Source organism: Phyllobates terribilis, unplaced genomic scaffold, assembly GCF_046119375.1.
Source record: "Phyllobates terribilis strain yellow unplaced genomic scaffold, ASM4611937v1 Scaffold_9__5_contigs__length_417890890, whole genome shotgun sequence".
Classification (NCBI taxonomy): Eukaryota; Metazoa; Chordata; class Amphibia; order Anura; family Dendrobatidae; genus Phyllobates; species Phyllobates terribilis.
Window position 1 is genome coordinate 101,032,625 of NW_027362769.1, and position 24,870 is coordinate 101,057,494.

General features: G+C 44.2%; 1 protein-coding gene across 4 annotated transcripts in view; it reads left to right on the forward strand.

The window, feature by feature from the left end:
- The window catches only part of SESTD1 (SEC14 and spectrin domain containing 1), a 141,076-nt gene that overhangs the window by 36,398 nt on the left and 79,808 nt on the right, over positions 1 to 24,870 (forward strand). For all 4 annotated transcript variants that reach the window (XM_073646804.1, XM_073646805.1, XM_073646806.1 and 1 more), the window contains exon 3: positions 20,352 to 20,460. In XM_073646804.1, the coding sequence (XP_073502905.1) occupies positions 20,352 to 20,460 (109 nt within the window). The remainder of the gene's footprint in view (positions 1 to 20,351; positions 20,461 to 24,870) is intronic.

Sequence of the window (24,870 nt, forward strand, 5' to 3'; positions counted from 1 at the left end):
CTGTCACCCCTCCTCTTTATAATGCCCCATGCAGGATGTCCCCCCCTCTCTTTATAATGCCCCGTGCAGGCTGTTCCCCACCTTATAATGCCCCATGCAGGCTGGTCCCCACCTTATAATGCCCCATGCAGGCTGTCACCCCTCCTCATTATAATGCCCCAAGCAGGAATCCACCCCTCTTTATAATGCCCCATGCAGGCTGTTCCCCACCTTATAATGCCCCATGCAGGCTGTCACCCCTCCTCTTTATAATGCCCCATGCAGGCTGTCACCCCTCCTCTTTATAATGCCCCATGCAGGCTGTCACCCCTCCTCTTTATACTGCCCCATGCAGGCTGTCACCCCTCCTCTTTATAATGCCCCATGCAGGATGTCCCCCCTCTCTTTATAATGCCCCGTGCAGGCTGTTCCCCACCTTATAATGCCCCATGCAGGCTTGTCCCCACCTTATAATGCCCCATGCAGGCTTGTCCCCACCTTATAATGCCCCATGCAGGCTTGTCCCCACCTTATAATGCCCCATGCAGGCTTGTCCCCACCTTATAATGCCCCATGCAGGCTGTCACCCCTCCTCATTTATAATGCCCCAAGCAGGAATCCCCCCTCTTTATAATGCCTCATGCAGGCTGTTCCCCACCTTATAATGCCCCATGCAGGCTGTCACCCCTCCTCTTTATAATGCCCCATGCAGGATGCCCCCCCTCTTTATAATGCCCCGTGCAGGCTGTTCCCCACCTTATAATGCCCCATGCAGGCTGGTCCCCACCTTATAATGCCCCATGCAGGCTGTCACCCCTCCTCATTATAATGCCCCAAGCAGGAATCCCCCCCTCTTTATAATGCCCCATGCAGGCTGTCACCCCTCCTCTTTATAATGCCCCATGCAGGATGCCCCCCTCCCCTCTTTATAATGCCCCATGCCTCCATACATTAAAAAAAAATAAATAAATAAAAAATCAAATACTCACCTCCCTTCTCCTCACCTGCTACCTGCTGCCCGCCGCTCGCTGCTCGGCTCCGAACTCCAGCGTTGTCGGCGTCTTCCCGCTCAGCGCTCCCTGTAACGGCTCAGGGGAGGGCGCGGTGTAAAGACGTCACCGCGCCCTCTGACCTGAGACGTCACAGGGAGCGCAGAGCAGGAAGACAGCTGATCTGCGGAGGCACGGGGAGAGGTAAGTATCGGGCTGCCGTGGCCCTGAGCAAGCGGGCGCTGACACCGCTCTCCTCCGCCCATAGCCCAGCGGGGTGCGCGACCGCCAGTGGGCCCCTCTGCCTGCTCAGGGCCCCGGCATTTGCACGGGTGCGCCGGGTGCTGACGCCGGCCCTGGGTTGGAGTCCGGAGAACCACGGTCCGTACCGCGATGTCTGAATTAACCCTAATATAGATTACAAAAAAATCCTGAATATATCAGGACCTTTGAATTTCAGGGAAGGGGCGGCCTGTTGGGGAATGAGCCTTGTACTGCTGAATTAGTCCTCCCTGCCAAGAACAAAGCTATAAATCTTTGGTTTTCTTTCAGTCCTAGTAAAAGGTTAGGCCGTGATGTGATGTGATGGGGGAGCTCCACTTCTCTCGCTATGGAGACTGTAATGAAGGCTTATTTTTACTTTGGTTATATCCTGCAAGGGAAATGAAGCGTTACACGACTGTCATTAATATCCGTGTACTGTATGGATGTAGGGGGGTCCTCTGGAGTGTGAGACCCTCTTTGTATCTGCTCTTCACTCTGGCTAATAAATGATGGTCATGGACTCAGGAACCACAAATTCCCTAATACTGGATAAGAAAATGAGTTTCCTAAACCCAACACCTTTGGGTGGCATTGTTTTTACTTAATTACATGTGTTTTGGTTTAAAAATAATTTTTGCAATTAGATTTCATTAAAACGTCTGCACCATCTTTTATAGCCTCTTCATTGCACTATTGTTGGCTGCAGAATAAGTTAAAGGGGTTATCCAGGTGTGAGGTGAAAGTCTGCAGGCACAGTGTGCACACTGTCAGGATTCTCCAGTGCTAGAGGCGAGAGCGGGTGGTCATGTGACCGCATACTTTCGGACACATTCTGACTAAACTTGCACAGCCTCGCTCAATACACGTTAATTGAGTGAGGCTGAGCACGACTAGTCATCACTTGCGGACATATGACTGTCTGCTCTCGCCACTGGCACCGGAGAATCCTCACAGCGTGCTGTCCACACGCTGTAAGGATTCAGATGTCTGCAGTCACATAAACCCTGAACTGAGAATCCTTCAGGAAGCTCATTGTGACGGGAGAGTTTACAACTATTATCTCCCTTCTTCTGAGCTCTTCCCAGCTGATTTAACACCACATGAAAGTTGAGTCGATATTTGTGGTTATATGTCAGATGAGAGCAACTCAGAAAAAGGTCCTCCCATTAGAATGAACTCCACGACAGATTCTCTGTTAACTCAATTTGCTTCCAGCAGTAGTTATCAATTCCCTTGATATCTGTAAGATGGTTTTCTACACATGCTTTGTGATCTGTGCAGAGTCACTGAACAGAGAGGGGGAGGAGGTGAGCTGAGACATCACCTATTGTGAATGGTGGATCCCGGGATGGATCTATATCCCGGGATATGTGAAATCAAACTGTCCACTTAGGAAGCTACACTGATTGACAATCAATTTCACATGCTGATGTGCAAATGGAATAGACAATAGATGGAAATTATTGGCAATTATCAAGACACACTCAATAAAGGAGAGGTTCTGCAGGTGGGGACCACAGACCACATCTCAGTACCAAGGCTTTCTGGCTGATGTTGCTGTGGGTCAGTAATGGTGTGAGGTGGCATTTCTTTGGAGGTCTGCACAGCCCTCCATGTGCTCGCCAGAGGTAGCCTGACTGCCATTAGGTACCGAGATGAGATCCTCAGACCCCTTGTGAGACCATATGCTGGTGCGGTTGGCCCTGGGTTCCTCCTAATGCAGGACAATGCCAGACCTCATGTGGCTGGAGTGTGTCAGCAGTTCCGGCAAGATGAAGGCATTGAAGCTATGGACTGGCCCACCCGTTCCCCAGACCTGAATTCAATTGAGCACATCTGGGACATTATGTCTCGCTCCATCCACCAACGTCACGGTGCACCACAGACTGTCCAGGAGTTGGCGGATGCTTTAGTCCAGGTCTGGGAGGAGATCCCACAGGAGACCATCCGCAACCTCATCAGGAGCATGCCCAGGCGTTGTAGGGAGGTCATACAGGCACGTGGAGGCCACACACAATACTGAGCCTCATTTTGACTTGTTTTAAGGACATTACATCAAAGTTGGATCAGCCTGTAGTGTGTTTTTCCACTTTAATTTTGGGGGTGACTCCAAATCCAGGCCTCCATTGGTTAATAAATTTGATTTCCATTGCTGATTTTTGTGTGATTTTGTTGTCAGCACATTCAACTTTGTACAGAACAAGTATTCAATAAATAAATATATATATATATATATATATATATATATATATATATATATATATATATATTTTAGATCCTTCCTGTCATTACAATCCTGCGGACAATTTTATAACTCCTAAAAAGTAATTGTTTTATTTTTTTGGGTTCTGAAATGTTTTACACACAATTTTACAACATTGTTCATTTCCTAGTGACACATTCCCTGTGAAAGCTGTGAGTCAATGTGCAATTCACCGTTCTACTATTGTGTACTAGGAATGTAATTGCTATAGTATTTCTTAAACTTTTTCAGAAGCTCCATGTGCAGATGTCAGTGACATAAAAAAAATAAAAATCTGGACCGTTTGTGAGCAATCATTATTTTACGGCACTGATGTAGTCCGAGGATTGAGGCCAGCATGCTGGGCTGCTATTCACTGACTCTGAGTTATGTGCAAAAAAATGGAGCTGATTACATTGAAACGCGGCATGAGGCTTTTGTTTGTGGATTTACAACGGCAAATTAGTGTAGTAAAATTCATTTTAATCCGACATCTAAGGATCCGGCTGGTACTGTATTATCAAACTTTATTTCTGAGTAAATAAGAAAAACTACATATATGAGGGTAGTGATCCTGGAGGAATGAATGTATGTGGTCCATGGAGAATTAGTGCTCCAGCAAGAATATAATACCGTGCCATGAAATATGCTGTCCTGCTCCTGAACTTTTGGGTGTTGGTTCACTTGGCCACTGAATGTCTCCAAATGTGACAGAGAGTTTGTGAGTCATTCTGAGACATACAATACTATAGTAATATTCTACTGGTGAAAAAGTTTTACAATAATCCTCGCCATGCTTACCCAACTGTTATATGTACAGAAGAGATTGCAAAGAAATGTTAAGGGTTTTCTGGCTTCAGAAAACTCCTCTTCCCAGATGTAGTTTGATTATAAAAAAAATTATATGCGTGCTTAACTCACCCTCCCCGGGTCCAGCACTGAGTTTCTGCCTCTGCTCCCTGTGTCTGTTGTCTGCAGCGTTGGCGGCATGCAACATCTCTGCAGCCAATCAGTATTCTCAGCGGCTTGTGTCGTCTACTCAGGGAGAGCCACTGAGCTCCGTGTTGGCTACAGCGCTGTTGACATGACAGTGCTGTAGATGATAACAGACACCGGGAGCAGCGGCAAAGATCCTGCACAGGACCTGGGGAGGGTGAGTAAAGCAGTTTTAATATTTTTTTTAAACAAAAACAAAGTCAAACTGCGCCTGGATACAGGAAAAAAAGCCATAAACCTCCAACCAGCTAAAGACACGGTCCTGTTCAATTAGAGTCTTAATTCACTTGCTGCTTTTTAATTGCTCAGCATGACCACGATATTGCTAAAGGGACAGTTAAAGTGACCCATCAGCGCCATTACCCCACCAAAACAAGTCCCTTTATCACTTATTTGAATTTTCATCAAAGTTAATCAGTGTGTGATTGTTACCTGCCCCACAAGGATCAGCAGAACATTGCTGATCTATCTGATACAGCACCGCCATTGTGCTTGTGGCTGTGCGTGGTGCTAGACCAATATAAGGGGTGTTCCAAAATCGCAAGATGTCTCCTATGAATTCCCTTCTGATAAACTACCAGTGAATCGTTGATGGGGTCTTAGATGCCCAAGGTGCACATGGGAATTAAAGATTAGTTTGAGTGGTCTGAGATATATAATGTGTGTGTATCTTTACAATTCAGACAATTTACAGACCTCATCACTGTCCCCATCGGGACTCACAATCTAGATTCCCTATCAGTATGTCTTTGGAGTGTGGGAGGAAACCGGAGAACCCGGAGGAAACCCACACAAACACGGGGAGAACATACTAACTCCTTGCAGATTTGAACCCAGGACCCCAGCGCTGCAAGGCTGTAGTGGTAACCACTGAGCCACCGTGCTGCCCTATGTTATACATACGTACACACACACTAGAAGGAGGGCATTTCTCTGGGCAGGTGAGGCCCTTTGGTTGGCAGCACATGTGAAAGCTGGTGAGGATTTGTCCTTATGAGACTGAACACTTTGTTCTCTATGGGAGGAACAAACCTCAAATCATTTACAAATTGTGGGTGTATAAACGGGTATTTTGCGGTAAAATGCAGCTAACTGCAGGCTTTTGTGCGGTGTCTCAGGTGGTTCAGCTAATGAAATCCGGCGTCTTCTGCAGAGGAGAGCAGCAGATTGTTGATGAAGTGGCAGAGGTGTTTTTTTTCTTTTTTTTACACTAGACACAGCATAATTAACAATCCAGCCAAGTACTGCTACAAAAGCTTCCGGCAGATTGTCTCTGCTGAGTTGCTTCAAACCAACTTGATTACAAGTAGCACCGTCAAATGCATTTAAAGGGGTCGTCCTCTCTTCATAAATTTAAGGCCATATGCTGCAATAGTTACTTTGTTTTGTTAGTTTAAAAAACAAAACTGAGTACTACTTACCCTCCACGGGTCCAGCGACAGCCCTACACCATGGAACCGATCTCTGTTATTTGGTTGCAGTGGTGACCAGTCGCATGTCGGCAGCGCTGCAGCCAATCATTGAGCTCAGCAGTTTTGCCCTTGCAGACGGTGAGAGCCCCTGAGCTCAGTGATTTGCTGCAGCATTATTATCAACCTTTCAGCCAGAGACCGGTGCAGTGGCAAAGGGCAGGAGCGGGACCCTTGGAGGGTAAGTAATACTCAATTTGTTTGTGGTTTTAATGAAAAAGAATATGGCTTTAAAAGATAACAATCACAGCTGAATAAAGGGGATCTGTTACCAGATTTGATAATACAAATTGCATACATTATTAACATATTTTAAACCTGATTAGGCTGGTGTACTTACTTTTAAAACCTAAGTCAGAATGGCTGTATGATCCTAATGATAATGCGGTTTTACATATTCATAAATACTGACTGTTTCTGCTTCATAAGTCCTGGTCCGACCAAACTGAGCTAAGTGCTTTGTGGCATATATGAAGCTGTTAGCTTGGGTCGGGGAGACCTGCCGCTCGGCCAAGAAAGGTCCATGTTTCACAAATGTATAAAACTGGCTTAACAAAGCCCTCCTCCTCCCATAAAAATTTTTAACCTCTTAATATATTGCAATCATCATCTATAATATAACGGGAGATGTGTGTCTCTGTCTGAAGCCTTTATAGACTGCACAAGCGCGACACGCAGTCTGGCTCCGGACAGAAGAACTCATGGAGCCGTTACAGGTAAGAGGAGTTTATGGTGCCGGTGTTCACGGTATGCGTAGATACTGAACGCATACCGCAATCTCCGGGCGCCATACTTAAATACCTGACCGGGAGGAGCATTGCCGCGGTGCCTCTTCGCCGGAGACCGGGACAGGAGTGAGGCGTCGGAATCGGCGCAAGCGCATAGCGCTATCCGGCACTATTTTACTGAAGACACATTTGCAGTATGGGCACGTGCGTACTCCGGCGCCGCACTCCTCCCCCGGCCTCCGGGAGAACAGGACACAGCAGCGCTGGAGCACAGGGAAGAAAGGTCCGTATAAGTGTTTATTTTTCTGTATGTGTGCAGCGTGAAAGGGATGAGGAGTGCCACACATACCAGGATTGGGGGATGAGGGGGCCACACATACCAGGATTGGGGAATGAGGGGTACCATGCATACCAGGATTGGGGGATGAGGGGTGCCATGCATACCAGGATTGGGGGATGAGGGGTGCCATGCATACCAGGATGAGGAATGGGGTGCCATGCATACCAAAATGAGGGGTACTATGCATACCAGGATTGGGGGGTGAGGGGACCATGCATATCAGGATTGGGGGCGGTGAGAGGTACCATGCATACCAGAATAGGGATGGGGTACCATGCATACCAGGATAGAGATGTTGGGGGGCCATGCATACCAGGATTCGGATGAGGGGCAATACATACCAGGATAGGGATGAGGGGTGCCATGCATACCAGGATGAGGGGTACCATGCATACCAGGATAGGGATGAGGGGTGCCATGCATACCAGGATAGGGATGAGGAGTGCCATGCATACCAGGATTGGGTATGAGGGAGCCATGCATACCAGGATGAGGGTGAGGGATGGGGTGCCATGCATACCAGGATAGGGATGAGGGTGCCATACATTCCAGGATTGGGAGTGAAGGGTGCCATGCATACCAGGATGGGGATGAGGGGTGCCATGCATACCAGGATAGGATGATGGGGGCAGCATATACCAGCATGGGAGACCATATACTAATAAAAATGCTCACCACCCAGGTGTAGAACGGGTTCAATAGCTAGTATTATACACTGGTCAAAAAAATAAAGGGAACACTCAAATAGCACATCCTAGATCTGAATGAATGAAATATTCTCATTGAATACTTTGTTCTGTACAAAGTTGAATGTGCTGACAACAAAATCACACAAAAATCATCAATGGAAATCAAATTTATTAACCAATGGAGGCCTGGATTTGGAGTCACCCCCAAAATTAAAGTGGAAAAACACACTACAGGCTGATCCAACTTTGACGTAATGTCCTTAAAACAAGTCAAAATGAGGCTCAGTATTGTGTGTGGCCTCCACGTGCCTGTGTGACCTCCCTACAACGCCTGGGCATGCTCCTGATGAGGTTGCGGATGGTCTCCTGAGGGATCTCCTCCCAGACCTGGACTAAAGCATCTGCCAACTTCTGGACAGTCTGTGGTGCAACGTGACGTTGGTGGATGGAGCGAGACATGATGTCCCAGATGTGCTCAATCGGATTCAGGTCTGGGGAACGGGCGGGCCAGTCCATAGCTTCAATGCCTTCATCTTGCAGGAACTGCTGACATCCTCCAGCCACATGAGGTCTGGCATTGTCCTGCATTAGGAGGAACCCAGGGCCAACCGCACCAGCATATGGTCTCACATGGGGTCTGAGGATCTCATCTCGGTGCCTAATGGCAGTCAGGCTACCTCTGGCGAGCACATGGAGGGCTGTGCGCCCCTCCAAAGAAATGCCACCCCACACTATTACTGACCCACTGCCAAACCGGTCATGCTGAAGGATGTTGCAGGCAGCAGATCGCTCTCCACAGCGTCTCCAGACTCTGTCATGTCTGTCACATGTGCTCAGTGTGAACCTGCTTTCATCTGTGAAGAGCACAGGGCGCCAGTGGCGACTTTGCCAATCCTGGTGTTTTGTGGCAAATGCCAAGCGTCCTGCATGGTGTTGGGCTGTGAGCACAACCCCCATCTGTGGACGTCGGGCCCTCATACCAGCCTCATGGAGTTGGTTTCTAACCGTTTGTGCAGACACATGCACATTTGTGGCCTGCTGGAGGTCATTTTGCAGGGCTCTGGCAGTGTTCCTCCTTGCACAAAGGCGGAGGTAGCGGTCCTGCTGCTGGGTTGTTGCCCTCCTACGGCCCCCTCCACGTCCGCTGGTGTACCAGCTTGTCTCCTGGTAGCGCCTCCAACCTCTGACCACTACGCTGACAGACACAGCAAACCTTCTTGCCACAGCTCGCATTGATGCGCCATCCTAGATGAGCTGCACTACCTGAGCAACTTCTGTGGGTTGTAGAGTCCGTCTCATGCTACCATGAGTGTGAAAGCACAACCAACATTCAAAAGTGACCAAAACATCAGCCAGAAAGCATTGGTACTGAGATGTGGTCTGTGGTCCCCACCTGCAGAACCACTCCTTTATTGAGGGTGTCTTGATAATTGCCAATAATTTCCATCTATTGTCTATTCCATTTGCACAACAGCATGTGAAATTGATTGTCAATCAGTGTTGCTTCCTAAGTGGACAGTTTGATTTCACAGAAGTTTGATTCACTTGGAGTTGTATTCTGTTGTTTAAGTGTTCCCTTTATTTTTTGAGCAGTGTATACCACTGTGTACTTACAATTGCTCATTTTGCCTTTCTACTCAGTTAATTCTTCTCTCTTCCATTAGGTCTATGATATCACGTGATTAAAAACTGACTAGCTAATTCCTTCTAAGCTCTATGTAGAAACAAGAGGTCAATTTTCCCTGTATGAGTCATCACTGCAAAAGTCCCTGACAGGGGAGGAGGGAACAGCTGGGTCAGGAGGTGAAGAGGGGAATGATAAATGCAGGGACAAGAGACTTCCTGTTTCGACATAGAGCTGAGAAAAGAGAAGAATTATCTGGGTAGAAAGGCAAAATTGTAAAGTACACAGTATAATATGATTGCAATATATTAAGAGGATAAAAACTTTGATGGATACTTTAAGATAAGCATTTTATGAGTTCAGGTAGAGCTGGACTCATAAAATGCTCATTTTATTATCTGGCATGAAAACTTTCAAATAGGAATGTATAGCCTTTTTGCCATGTCATATCAAAGTAAGTACACCAGCTTCATCAACAACAATTTAATAGTACAATGCAGAAAAAAAAAAAAGGGATTACTTAATCAGATCTCGACGAACGAAAGAGTTAAGTTGAAAATCGTTACCGATTATAAAGTGTGTAATTCGTTGAGAACAAATTGATGGATCAACGGTCAATGGAAACCAAATCCTCAACTAATTAAGGGCTGGATTGTAAATCTCCTTGAAAACATAGTTAAAAGCTGAAGGAGCAAGCAGATTCAATATGCCTGAATTTCATCACGGCAGGTCACAATGTGACTCGGTAGTGTGTATGGCACCACGTGCCTATGTGCGCTCCCGTCACGGCATGCTCCTGCTGAGATGACAGGTGGTGTCCTGAGGAATCTCCCAATCTGGATCATGACATCAGTGAACCACTGGGCCGTCTGTGGCATTACTTTACAGTGTTGGATGCACTGATACATAATGTTCATGAGCTTCTCCATTTGATTCAGGTTTTGGGGAATGTGAGGGCCAGTCACTGGCGTCAATGTCATCGTTATCTAGAAACTGCCTAGACAGTCTGGCCAGATGAGGTCGGGCATTGTCATACACCAGAAGGAAACCAGGGCCCGCTTCACCAGCATAAGATCTGACAGTCGCTTTCAGTATTTCATCCAGGTACCTGACAGCACACCGGGTAACATGGGCTATCACATGAAGGATTGTGCAACCATCCAAGAATGTTCTTCACAAAACCCACCACCAACCAAGTCGTACAGGACAATGTATCAGACAGCATAACGTTCACCATGGCGTCTCCAGACTCTTCCCCCGTCTGTCACGTGTGCTCAGTGTGAACCTGCTCTCATCTCTGAAGATAATGGGGCGTCAGTGGTAGATCTGCAAATTTTGGTGTTCTCTTGCGATTGCAAGTTGAGCTGCACGGTGCTGAGCTGTGACCATTGGTCCCACTGTGGAACCTCTGGTCCTCATACCTCCATCATGGAGTCTGCATGCGAGTGTGGAAAGTAAGTTTTTAGGGCTCAGGCATTTTCTTCTGGTCCTTCTCACTCAAAGGAGCAGATACTGGGTAGTGTTGCTGGGTAAATGCCCTTCTACAGGCCTGTCTGTCTCTCCCCGCATAACACTCTTCAGACTGTGCTTCGAGACGCCGCAAACCACCTTGCAATAGCATGTATGGATGTGCCATCGTGGAGGAGCTGGACTGCCTGTCATCGTGAAAGGGGTGCAGGTACCTTCTCATCCTTCCAGTAGTGACAGGAACACAAGCAAAACTAGAGAAGAATTGGTCAGCAAGGATATGGAGAGAGTAAATGTTCTTTTTTGGGTGGTTGTCTTGCTGTTCTTCTCCACTGCTCCTGTTGTCACTTTCATTTGCACCAAATCAGGAGACATTGATTGACAATGAATGCCGATCAATGGGTATCCAGGTCCTGAGACCCCCACCGATCGCTCACACTGCTCTGAAGTGCGTAGCTCCTGCAAAACGGTGTCTGTTCTCAATAAGTAAGTCTATGTACTAAGTACTCTGTTCAGTACTGACATATTGCCAGAACCTCTAACATATTCCATCTATGTGTAATCAGCAGTAGTCCCACCGCTATGACCACTAGAAAAAGTTGCAGGTCTACTAGGAAAATATGGTCGACCCTTTATGGTCAGCTGCTGATCATGCAGTCCTTGGAGAAAGCTGGCAGAAAACCAAGTGGTCGGTGTTTTTCCCCAGTCACCCTCTACTATTTTGCTAGATAACCCTTGATTGAAGTGTTCTGTCTGTAGTACAGAACCAGCCATTAGACCGTAATGTAATTTAGCTGTGTCCCCAGCTTACAGACATGTCTTCATGCTATTTTTCCAGTGGAAATATGGACTGTACGCAAAGAAATGATCAGAAGGGGAGGTTATTGGGACAACTCCGGAGAGACGTAATGAATCCCCTATTATGAGAATATTAGCGGTCATGGTCATGAAAAGCTCTCAGTAGGTAAATTGCTTTGAATCAGAGTGGAAATATTTATTACAACGATTCTATAAATGAGTAGAACATTTTCCATTTCAATCATAATGTTATTGAAATCATTGAATAACCCCCCCCCCCCAACTTTACCAATCTACATCTGTTATTGGATTTCGTAGTCTGTCACTATGTAACTCTAGGTTCTTTCCACATTATAAGAAATAGGAACGATGGAAATATTTAGCAATGGAGTCAAAAGGCTGGAAATATTTTTATAAAAAAAGCTTAATACCCAAGCGTTGTTTTACTTAAAAGTAATTCATGGAATAATTGCACTAAGCATTTTTTTTAATATATTCAAGCCATGTAATTTGCACATAAATGGATGTGCTGGCGGCCACCCTACTGGCGGCCACCCTACTGGCGTCCTCTCTACTGGCGTCCTCTCTACTGGCGTCCTCCCTACTGGCGTCCACTCTGCTGGCGGCCACCCTACTGGCGTCCTCCCTACTGGCGTCCTCCCTACTGGCGTCCTCCCTACTGGCGTCCACTCTGCTGGCGGCCACCCTACTGGCGTCCTCCCTACTGGCGTCCACTCTGCTGGCGGCCACCCTACTGGCGTCCTCCCTACTGGCGTCCTCCCTACTGGCGACCACCCTACTGGCGTCCACTCGGCTGGCGTCCTCCCTACTGGCGTCCTCCCTACTGGCGTCCTCCCTACTAGTTTCCTCCCTACTGGCGTCCTCCCTACTGGCGTCCTCCCTACTGGCGTCCTCCCTACTGGCGTCCTCCCTACTGGCGTCCTCCCTACTGGCGTCCTCCCTACTGGCGTCCACCCTACTGGCGTCCACCCTACTGGCGTCCACCCTACTGGCGTCCACCCTACTGGCGTCCACCCTACTGGCGTCCACCCTACTGGCGTCCTCTCTACTGGCGGCCTCTGGTTTGTCAAGCAACAGATCGCTGTGTATAAGGTTTACAATTCAATGCTATGCAAGCGGTTTCAGTAGAAGGTATTGGGGCAGTTTTTACATGCATTTTCGCTGGCTTTGGCGATATTCTTTGTCTTCTGTGCTGTTAGGACTCTTCATTGTGTATGAAGGCACAACTATGGGTTAAAGAGGTTGTTCAGGATATGATAGATGATCAATGTGAAATTGTCAGGCATCCGACACTTGGCACCTCCATCGATCAGCTGAAAACCACCCCAGGCGTGATCGGGTATAAGCGGTGTAGGGGGTGGAACACTGCTGCCTAGGACAGCACGTGGTAATGGGAACTATCTCCCATTCAAGTGTCATACCCAAATTTTTTTGCATTTTGAAAAAAACTCCACTTAGCCCTAAAAACCACCCCACAAGTTATAGGTAGTGCAACTAATACTTTGCAATTTTTTGTTAACCTCTTCCCCACTCCATGACACACATATCTGTCATGGAGTGGTCAGGTGCTTGCTGTCGCTTTTAAGAAGTGACAGGAGCTGGCTCCCATTGCTGCTGTTTAAACAGTTAAAGGGGTATTCCTATCCCAACATGTAGTAGGTGTAATAATAATAATATTATCAAATACCTCCTATTACAAATGTAGTATAGTTCTTCTGATTTGCTATGTTGCTTACACCATGTGCAGGGCATTGTAGTAGCTTAGGTATCCATGATTATGACAACTCAAATAGTGACAATTAGTTTGCTGTTAGTGGTTGTAACCATGAATATCTAAGCTGCTGCAATGCCCTGCACATGGGGTAAGCAACATAGTGAATCAGAAGAACTATACTACATTTCTAATTGGAGGTATTTGCTAATATTATTATTATTACCCCTACTACATATTGGGATAGGATCTTGGAGATGGGAATATCTCTTTAAATGCTGCATTCTAGCATACAGTTCATGGAGACTGGCTTGCAAAACTCCAGTGTTGATGAATCGGGACCTGTGTGTGGTACCAGTGTTATGGGATCTCTACAGTTGAGCATTTTTTTTTTAGTTTTATCATTTCCTGCTCGATTTTCGCCTCTTAAGGGTCAGATGCGCTATAAAGATATCAGAAATGATGATCAGCATGTGCTTCTGTCCTTCAGTTTGTTGCACGTGGGCTCCATGTGACAGGTAATGCTCATTATTAAGTGCAGGATGCATTCTTTTACGTAATTACATTTCGACAATAAATGCTGCTTTGTGTTTAGCCAGAAGGTCTAATCCTCGGAGGATTGTGAATCAACAGCTTGTGATTCTGATTCTGGAGAGGTCTTGACGTTGCTGGTTAAATTGAGAGCCTGTTAAATGGAAGCTCATTGCCCTCGTTCTAATTAATTCCAGGTTTTTACCGTTGAAGGTAAAGCTAATTTTAGCTTTTTCATCAAAAGGTAGGCCGGCTTCATCCCTTATCCAAACAGATTGCCGGAGAGATTTTAAATTAAATCATGTCTTTTGATGAGTCAAATGAATTAACTTAGGCACGGTATAATTAGTCCTATGCAAAATTGCTCTTGATTTTCTATAATGTGATGCACAGGCTTTGTCGGAATAGCGTCACGGTACTTGACAGCAGCCACCATCTTTGACCGATTATTATGCTGCAAAAAGGAACAAAGACCAGTTCTGATGAACTGGAAAATTCCTTTTTTTTCCAGTAGATTCTCTACATTACTGTATTAACTTTTTGTAAGTATTTTAATAAATTGGACAAGGTAGAAAAAAAACAAAACGTGGGTTTATTGGTTATTACATTTAATTAGATAGTATGTACTTAAAGGGGATCTGTCAGCAGGCTTTTGCTATGTAATCTAAGAACAGCATGATGTAGGGGCAGAGAGCCTGATTCCAGCGATGTATCACTGGCCTGCTCGCTGCAGTTTTGATATAATCCCTGTTTTCTCTGTTATAGGTGTAGCAGTGGTCATATTGCCGAGCTGTGTATAACCTCACCCACACACCTGATTGGCAGCTTCTTCTGTACATTGTCAACAAGCTGTCAATCAATGCTGGGGGCGGAGTTACAAAAATTAGCTTGACTGCCTGGCACAGGACATCTAGTCCTGTACTGATTATCTCCTGCTGATAAAACACTGATTGTATTGAAACTACAGCACACAGGCTAGTAAGTGACACATCCCTGGAATCTGTGTCTCTTACTCTGTTACGCTACTCTCAGATTAAATGGAAAAAAACTGCTGACAGATTCCCTTTAATAGACGTCTTGGGCCTTTTTTCCAGAAATGTACACAATATTCATTCAGACAGGGACTTGACCTGTCTTCAGAGCCTGCAATTAAAGGGGTTATTCCAAGGATAACCATTATCACCTCTCCACGGGATTGCAGGATGCCTTACCACTGTGATTCTGAGAACATGAGTCCCATAGTCCGAGTGGTAGTGTGCCTGTTTGACTACCACTCAATTTACTTCCATGGGTTTTTTGCAGTGGTATTGCTCATGTATGACCACCGCTCCCATAGGCAGTGTATATCCGCACCATTTACGGAGGGAAGGGGTGGTATAGGACTGTCTTTCTTGTGATTGGTGGTCCTAGCATTTGGACTCCCACTGATCCAGAGAATGTGGGAACACTTTGCCATAAGAGAGGTCATTCTGTGAATAACAATTATCACCTATCCACTGGAACTATCAGGGACTCCTCCCGACTGGGACCCACATAGGTTCTGAGAACATGTCCCTTGTTAATAGAGTTGTACTATGGATGTTTCCTAATTTGAATCTTTGGTAGTGCACTCCCATAGACAGGTCATGAAGGCGCACATTGCGCCATTCACAAGGAAGCACTTGTTCTCGAGATTGGTTGGGTCCCAGTGGTGAGACCCCCTCCGATCATCCACTTATCACCTATCCACAGTATGTGGTTCGTGGGATTATCCATGTCTGTTTAGTCTATAAACCTCAACGTGACATCAGTTTATTGTATACATTCATTAGAGGATTATCAACCACTTGGAAATCTAGCATCTTGGTACTCTGACATACTCAACTAGTCTCAAGACATTTTTTGGTCTAGACCAGTGCTGCTGCCCATTCAGTCTCCACATTGGTGGGAAGGTCCCATATGTTGGACCCCCACAGATCATTGAATGACTGTATATGTTAGGGATAGTGTATCACTTAAGTGGGACTCTTTTTTTAAGATTTATTTTTATTTTATTTATTTTACTCGCTTATATAGCTCCATTAATTTCACAGCACTTTACAGACATTATCATCACTGTCCCCATTGGGGCTCACCATCTACACTCCCTATCAGTATGTCTTTGGTGACTATAATAACAATGGCTGATATATAAATTATTAATTTCAAAAGTCCTTTAGCCAAGTGTAGTTCCAAAAAAGCCCAAATTCTATTGAGACCAGCGGAGCCGTCTATAAACGGAATTTTGATGCACAGTATAATTGCATGGTATAAAATACCGGCGTGTAGCTTTCAGCCCATCTGTGGCCATCCAAATCTCTGATTGGCATCCAAGCGTTCTCTTTGCTTTATTTTATGAACTTCGCACCATCACAAAGGAATGAGAGCTGGCAGCGGCTGCCGTGTGACTGCACCCTTGCCAAGGCTGGATGCCATATTTCTTTCCATGCTGGTTCACTTGCACCTGCAATTTTGTTTTATGAGGATTTTTATTCTATTCATCGGGCCAGAATTTGAGACGCAGGCGTTATTCATATGCATTTCAGGAAGAAGTCGAACTGTGTCCCAGTCCTCGAAACCATTGCGGACTGAATGTTCCCGGACTTTGCTATGATGATAAAGCGGCTCTCACGCTGGTCTGGTAGCAATCTCATTAAAGATGCAGGTTAATTGCATAGCACCAAGCTGGTGACAGCCGTTTTCCACTTTCTCTTTTATTGTCAGATTTCTTAGATCGGGAAAAGCTAGACCATCAGTCCTACGACTAAAGGTTATGGGAAGGTAGAATGTAGCGGAAAAAGTAGCAACATTTCTGGGACAGTCTAACGTGAAGATAATAGAAAACCTGTGTGGTCCTAATTTTAAAGTTTTAGTTTGGGTTTTCTGTTGTTCTTTGCAATAGAAAAACTTCAAAAATCTGAGAATTGCTGAGTCTATCCATATTAGATGCAATCTGAAGTTTCCCATCCCTCCAAAGTCAGTAAATGAATTGTTGTGTTTCGCCAGGGTCCAGATACAAAGTATCCAGGCACAACCTCTTCTTTCTGATCATGGAGAAGAGACGTTTAATACCAACCAGTTTCTGTACTTAGCACCATACCTTCATGCTTGGATTTAACACACCATTTCTTTATGTTTAGGAGAAAAACAAGCGAGCGGACACAGTGCAATCAACTCCCGATTTAAAGGCTCTGCAGTGATGTTTATTAGGGTTGAGCGAGTATGTTCTGTCCGAGTATGCTCGGGCCGAGCTCCGAGTATTTACAGCTGCTCGGTGATATGGTTGAATCGCTCCCTTGTGCATGATTTGCAACTGTTTGACAGCTTTATTACATGTGAGGAATGTGTAGACATTCCTCTCATATAATAAAACTGTCAAACAGTTGCAAATCATGCACACGGGAGCGATTCAACCATATCACCGAGCAGCTGTAAATACTCGGAGCTCGCCCGAGCATACTCGGCGAAAGGGTTAATAGAACATATTCGCTCAACACTAATGTTTATTCATACTTAACTCACCCTGCTTTATTGCTGATGAAGGGAAAGAATCCTAATACTCTGTTGGAGCCGTGGTTATTAAATCACGATTGTGCTCCAGAAGAAGCCGGACTAAAGGTGAAACTTGAGTCAAATGAAAGAAGTCTTGTGTTAAGAAAGGATTTAATTTGTGACATTTTATTGCGTTTGAGTATGAATAAACACCATTCTTGTAACCAGTTGGGAGTTGATTGCAGTATGTCCATTCGCTTGTCTTTTTAAATTAAAAGAGAAGGTTTGTTAACCCTACATAAGGTAAATTTACAACATAAGGCCACACCAGGCATATGGAATGGGCTCAGGAACTAAGCCCGCACCATAACAGGCAGCACAGTGGCTCTGTGGTTAGCACTGCAGCCTTTGCAGCTCTGGGGTCCTGGATTCGAATCCCACCAAGGACAACATCTGCAAGGAGTTTGTATATATTCTCCCCGTTTGCGTGGATTTCCTCCGGTTTCCTCCCATACTCCAAAGACATACTGATAGGGAATGTAGATTGTGAGCCCCAATGGGGACAGTGATGATAATGTCTGTAAAGCGCTGTGGAATTAATGGCGCTATATAAGTGAGTAAAATAAATAAATAACAGGCAGATGCCGGCTGTGTTACACAGCCAACATCTGCCTGTAACAGCAGCACCTGGAATTGGCATCACCTGCTGCTGTTAATTTCTGACGGCGCCATTTAAATAGTGAAATCGCCGGTGTTTGATATATCCAGCACACTAATAAAAAAAATAAATAAATAAAAAAATTTTTTGTTTGTGTGTGGACATGAAAAAAAAAAATCACTGACGTGTGACTGAGCCCTAAATATACTTTTCTGCTTCAGCGCCTGTGGTGGTGATAATCAGGAAATTAAGCCTTCCCGCCAGAGATTACAACTGATTACTGGGGTCTTAAAACAGCAGATCCTGTAAGCAGCATCTTTTTTGGGAGATCTTATGTAAGGGTTAATGTAATGTGGACCTATCCAAACTATTAAACTAGTTACAAAAAGCTGTGATGTAAAATGCCAACACTTTCCTGGTTACCTTCCCCACAATCTCTATTCACCTAATTCCAGAGAAGTATTGCCATGATTATGTGACGGAACTAGGAGGGGCTGTCATTAATTCTGGCTGAGTAACCCATGAGATAGGGGGATGAGACTACGTGGCCTGTGGGGGGGGCCGAACCACTGGAGGAAATTATGTGCACAGTAGAATGCCACACCTTTAGGCTGAGTGCCCACGTAGCGTTTTTCAAGCGTTTTTGATGCGGAATTTCCGCAGCGGAAACGCTTGTAAAACGCTTGGTAACCCGCAACCCATGGTCCCCAATGTGATTCCGCAAGTTCTATGCACATGCTGCGGATTTTTCCGCAGCGTTTATGCTGCGTTCAAAAATCCGCAGCATGTCATTTAATTTTGCGTTTCCGCAAGCAGAATTGCCTTTGTCCAATGCATAAAAAACGCAAGGCAATTCCGCATGTGGAAAACGCGTGATAAACGCGCGAAAAATGCGCGATAAACGCGTGCGGAATTCCGCATGCGTTTTTCCGGGAGAGGACTTGCAGAAATGAAGCAGAAATTTTCTGCTTCATAAATGCAACGTGGGCACATAGCCTTACCCATTTAGTTATTTGAATTTTAAATTGTAACTGTCATTTCAGGAGCACTTGTACCAGAATGTCTGTGTATTCTCTAGCTCCTCCCTTTTCCATAGAATCTTCTGAGCACCAACTGTCATGCCTTATATTAGTAAAAGCAAAGTCTGTTTCCACTGAATTCAGATTTTACCACTTAATACAGAGTTTACAGAGTGCAAATTCAGTCCAAGAGGCGAAAGAAGCCAGATTTCTCTGATTGATAGATATATCAGAAATTAAGTTAATTTTCATGTGTACTATTGAATTATGGAAAAGAAATAAGCAGATTTTACTCTTTTTAAAGATTAATCAACATTTTAACTTTTTGTTTCGTAGACCTATAGTACACATGAAAATAATATTTATTACAAAATTGCTTATCAGAGAAATCTGCTTCTTTCTCTTCCTAGATTGATCTTTTCATTTTCTAAATTCTCAATTCCTGGGTAAATTCTATATTCAGTGAAGACAGATTGCTACATTACTGAGACAGGAGAAGGCAGCTGCTACTGATAAGATTCTATCTAGAGGGGAGGAGGGAGGCGCTAGAAGCAGAGCTCCTCCCCCCTGGAGCTCCATCTCCTACCTCTTTCGAAGCTCCACCTCCCTACATAGACTTTTATGGGCAGCAACTGTCATCTCCGGTCTCAGTACTGTAAAAATCGCTCCACCTCCCTACATAGACTTTTATGGGCAGCAACTGTCATTTCTGGTCTCAGTACTGTAAAAATCGCTCCACCTCCCTACATAGACTTTTATGGGCAGCAACTGTCATCTCCGGTCTCAGTACTGTAAAAATCTATCTTAACCGAAGACAGATTTTACCGGTAAATTGAGAATTTTTAAAATAATCAGTCCAGGAGGAGAAAAAAGCGGATGCCTCTGATAAGATATGTTACAAAGTTACTTATTTTTAGGTGTACTATTGATTTCTGAAATTAAAATTAAAATGAAGGATTCACTTTAAGTAAGAATGTATTAAAGCAATATGAAAAACAATCGTAATTCACTTGATAACCTCTTTAAGAAGATGGGATTTGTACCGTGCTCTTAAAATTAAGTGGACAGATGAATAAAATGTCTATATTCCTATTATGATGCTTTTTTTCTTCTTAATTGCATATAATTAGAGCTTTGATACACTTAGTAATGGTTCAGCTTTTAAAGTTTTTCTCCTTATTGTATTATAAATTATGCCTTTTCCAAATAACTGTTCCTTTGGTTAGAGGCCAAGCTTTTCTTTTCTCTTCCTAGAAGAACCTAGCAAGACTCAAAGGGCACCTTCCCGCTGCTAACATTGTGCATTCTTCCTACAGGCGGAAAGGACAGAAGAAGCGGCCTCATTCTGACAATCCCATTGTGCTCCGAACAGACAAATATGGATGAGCTGAGTGTCACCCTGGACTACCTGCTCAGCATCCCAAGGTGACTTTTACCTCTGGCATGAATAAATTATAGTGAACTTTAGCTCCAGTCACATCCAGCTCTTTATAACGCGCGTTGTGATCAGACACTGTCGTTTCCTTTTTACTCGGTTAAAACCAGAATTCAGGAGTAAAACAGTAATAGAAATGCATGCCACGGCCTGTTAACTTAGTATTTGACTGCCTGGATGGACTTAGAATTGGCAACGATTATTCTTTGCAAATCCAGCTAGACGGGGTATTAACCTGTCAAGTTATTTATCCAGAAACAATTTTTCTCAATTAGAAGCTATTTTGGAATTTGATATATAAACAGGGAATGCATTTGTGTATAGATAATACCATGGGCGAGGCCAATACCAAAGCGTTATGGTAACAGTGGAAATAGGAATTGCGGTCAGCGTAAATAAGGAAGTATTAGTTAAAGGGTTTCTCTAGATACATATTATTGAAAGGCATGCCTGGGTGTAAAAGATGGGACACCCCCCTACCACTAATACCCTAAGCCAATAGAAAATGTGCTCCTTTAATTATATACTTTTTCACATTTCTGCCCAAGAGAATAACTTTTTACAGTGAAGTTGAAGTTTTGAGAGGTTAAAGTAAGAGAAAAGTTGGCCAAAACTATCAACCATCCAAAGTGTAGGCTTTTCCCAGACAGATAATGTGGGGGGGGGGGGGGGAGAAGGACTGGACATATTGAATTTCAACTCCCTATTTTTGATCTCACAAGAGATAAGCTGCTACAAAGGTTATTAGGTCAGAAAAAGGCCCTCATACACAAGCTGTTGGCCAAACGATTGACTCGCTATTTTTCCCGAGTCGCCCATATACAGGAACGATCGGCTCGGACCAGTGCTCCTGTGTTCTCATGTTGGCATGACACAGGACTCATGTCAAGCCTCACCTTTTTCCCTCTAGACACAAATTTTTCCAGATGACCAAACACTCTGAAGGGGTCTTCATCAGAGAAATAACTTTGTAGGAAGTACAGGGATTCGACTGCAGAGGACTGAGGAATAGTTATTTTCTCTGATGAAGCCCCCTTAAGACTGGGTCATCTGAAGGAATGCTTGTTTGGAGAAGAAATGGTGAGCGCTACCATGATTCCTGTGTCATGCCAACAGTAAATCACCATGACACCATTAATGTGTTGGGTTGCTTTTCATCCATGAAGGAGGCTCACTCAAAAGTTTACCTAAGAACACTGCCAGGAATAAAGAATTGGATCTAAACATCTTCCTAAAGCAACTTCTCCCAACGTTCCAGGAGCAGTTTGGTGATGACCAATGCTTTTTCCAGCATGATGGAGACAACGTCACATGGCAAAAGTGATAACTTAAAACACTGAAATTTTGGGTTCATGGCCAAAAAATTCCCCAGATCTCAATCTCGTTGAGAACCTGTGGTCAATACTGAAAAAATGGGTGGACAAACCTAAGCACAGAAATTGGGATAAATTCCAAGCACTGATTAGGCAAGAATGGATTTGGCCTGAAGCCGATATCCAGCTGACGGGGTGAATTGCAGAAGTTTTGTTAAATAAGGGTCAACACTATAAATATTAAGTCTTTGCATAAACTTGATGTATTTGTCAATAAAAGTTTAAAATCTTATGAAATATTGATAATTGTACTTCGGTAATCCTAGAAACCTCCAGCTAAAAACTGTCACAAACTGGGGAAAAAAGGATTTTGGTACCGTGTTAGCCAGTTGAAAAAAAGATTCATTGATCCTCAATGGGAAAAACAAAATACTAATCTTGTAGTAATGATACCTTCTAATGGCTAACAAAAATATAATAAGCTATGTTACAAAGGAAGCTTTGCAGACTTCTTAGGTCTCGTCATCAGGCATGGTATAAATGAAGAAGAGACCTAAGAAGTCTCGAAAGCTTGCTTTGTAACATCACTTATTATCTTTTTGTTAGCCATTAAAAGGTATCATAACTACAAGATTGTTCTCAGTGGGAGAAACAAAATAATCAAACTGAATGATGAATTTCTTCCCAAAACATTATCAAATGGTTGTAACATTTAACAGTATTTCCATTTTCACCAACCCCCCCACTTTCTTACTAAAGCACTTACTCTTCAGCCTTTGATTGAACAGCGAGGGGGGAAGGTTTAACAAAAAGTAATCCAAAGGAAAAAGTAGAGTTGCTATCCATGGTTGCCAAGAGAGTGATGTTTACATTTTTCTTAAAGAACTTTTGAAAAAGAAAAGTTGGGATCTGGTTGCTGTGGGTTTGGAGTTACTCTTCCTAAGTATGTTTTTCTATAAAACATATTTTCTGGTGACACTAAATATTTAGTCAAACACGTTTCCATCTCATAGTTCTAATAACCTTGGATTTTGTCTAGCTTTTTTTTAAGCTGCTTTGTTTTTTTACAATTGCTCCAGTTTTTTGTTTTTTATAACTTATTTGGGCTGAAAGGTAGATGAAGGACCTCACTGTCCCCCCTCAATCTCTAATCCATCTTCCTATTTGTCATGATCAACTGCTGAGTTATGGGGATCTTTTACCTGATCAGTGTAATGGCTCCTGCGGACAGCCGACGTGATCAGAATATATAGCAGCACAATATGAGGACTTTCCCTTTTTGTGTGTTTTTAGGCTGTAGACCGGCATTATGGCAATCTATTCTGCAGACCATGAATATTTGTAACACAGGGCTGTAACGTTCTCTGCTCTTCTTCATTAGGCAGGCCTCGCACCGTCTGTTCTATTCTCGGATGTTTGTGTATTAGTATGTTACACTTTTTATGTATACTTCTATCCTAACACTTTCTTGCACGTTACAGGTTTTGTTCCAGAAGTAGAATTTTGTTATTAGAAATAATGTCCCAGTATTGTGACTGAGGCAGGATATTAGTCACAATAGTTAGCTGGCAAGTATAGAAGCCCTATGGTCTGATGCCTTTATTTGGTCATTGGAGATTGCTCCATGCTACTTTTTATCTTGGCAGAGGATGATGTATCCCCTTAATATCATAAATTACATTGAACAGTACACCCCCGGGACTCCAGCTGTAATCCTAGTGCAAATGTGATGTCATGGAGCTAGCTGTTTCTACCGGCACATATTTACATCCCAGGCTATTTTTTATGATAATGATTTGTGTCCAAGGTGCAGTTTTAGTTCCAGATTATATGGAGGGGGAGCGACATGTATGGGCAAACATGAAGGGTGTGAGTACAAAAGCAAAATACATCACCAGCAACAACTGTACCTGACATTAAAGGGTTATTCACAAAATAACAAGTTATCCCCCATCTTAACTTGTTGATTGCTAGGGCACCAACCTCTGGGACCCCCAGCGATACCAAGATTGGGACTCTGGAACTAAAGGAGCTGAAGTGCACCTGCTCCTCTTCCTCTCCATTCATTGTCTATGGGACTGTGAGAGACAACTAAGCACTGTACTTGGCTTTTTCCTGGCAGTTCAATTGGCATTGGATAGAGTAGGAACCATGTGGCACAGCTCCGTCCACTGCGGCCAATGAAAGGAGAGGAGAGAGGGCAAGCTGGATACTGGGCTGTGACATTTGGTGAAACTCCACCCGCAGCCCAGTCAATCGGGGGTGCATGCGACTGGGTCACTCCTCTTGGTTCCCAAAACTTGGCATGACGTCAGCGGATGTCAGAGGAGGCTGCAGCCGGGGGTCACGTGATGCCCAGTGAGAGGTCAGCGTAGTGGACAACCTCTTTAAGATTCAGGTGTGGAAATTTTTGCAACATTTCTGCATGTTTTGGCTGGAAAAAACGCACATTTTTGCTTTGTTTTTTTTTTTTACTTAAGATTTTGGTGCAGATATTTCCCCACTCATAGTTCGGGTGAAGTCTGCAGGAAAAACGCTGAAAGAATTGACATGCTGCCGATTTATATCTGTACCAAATCTGCGAATAAGCGACATGTGCAGGAGTCTCATTCACTTTGCTGGCATCAGGAAATTCTCCAGGTTTTGTGACAAATCTGCACCGAATAATAGCAGCAAAAGTGCAACGTGTGCACATTGCCTTAGACTCCCAGCAGCGGGAAACACTGCAGCTAATCTTACTCTTGAAGCCCTGTAAATGAAATATGGCGCCCTTCTTGCTATTTATAAACACCATGAAAGGATTGTTCTAAAGTTAAATCATCAGAAGCTCACCGCTCCCCTGCCTCGCATCCTCCTGTTTGCCATAGGCAATTTTAATCATTTATGTTGAGACAACACATTTGAATATTGGTTTGTACTTTTTTATTTATCTTATAAAGGACATTTATAACCTAACCACAACATACATGATTGCTGGAGGCCAACCAAACTGTCACGGGTGTGTCAGGGCTGACGGACAGTCATACGGTGTCCGACTGTAGAAGGTCGCTGCATTTGGCCTTACATACATCTCTTTGATTCTTTCAT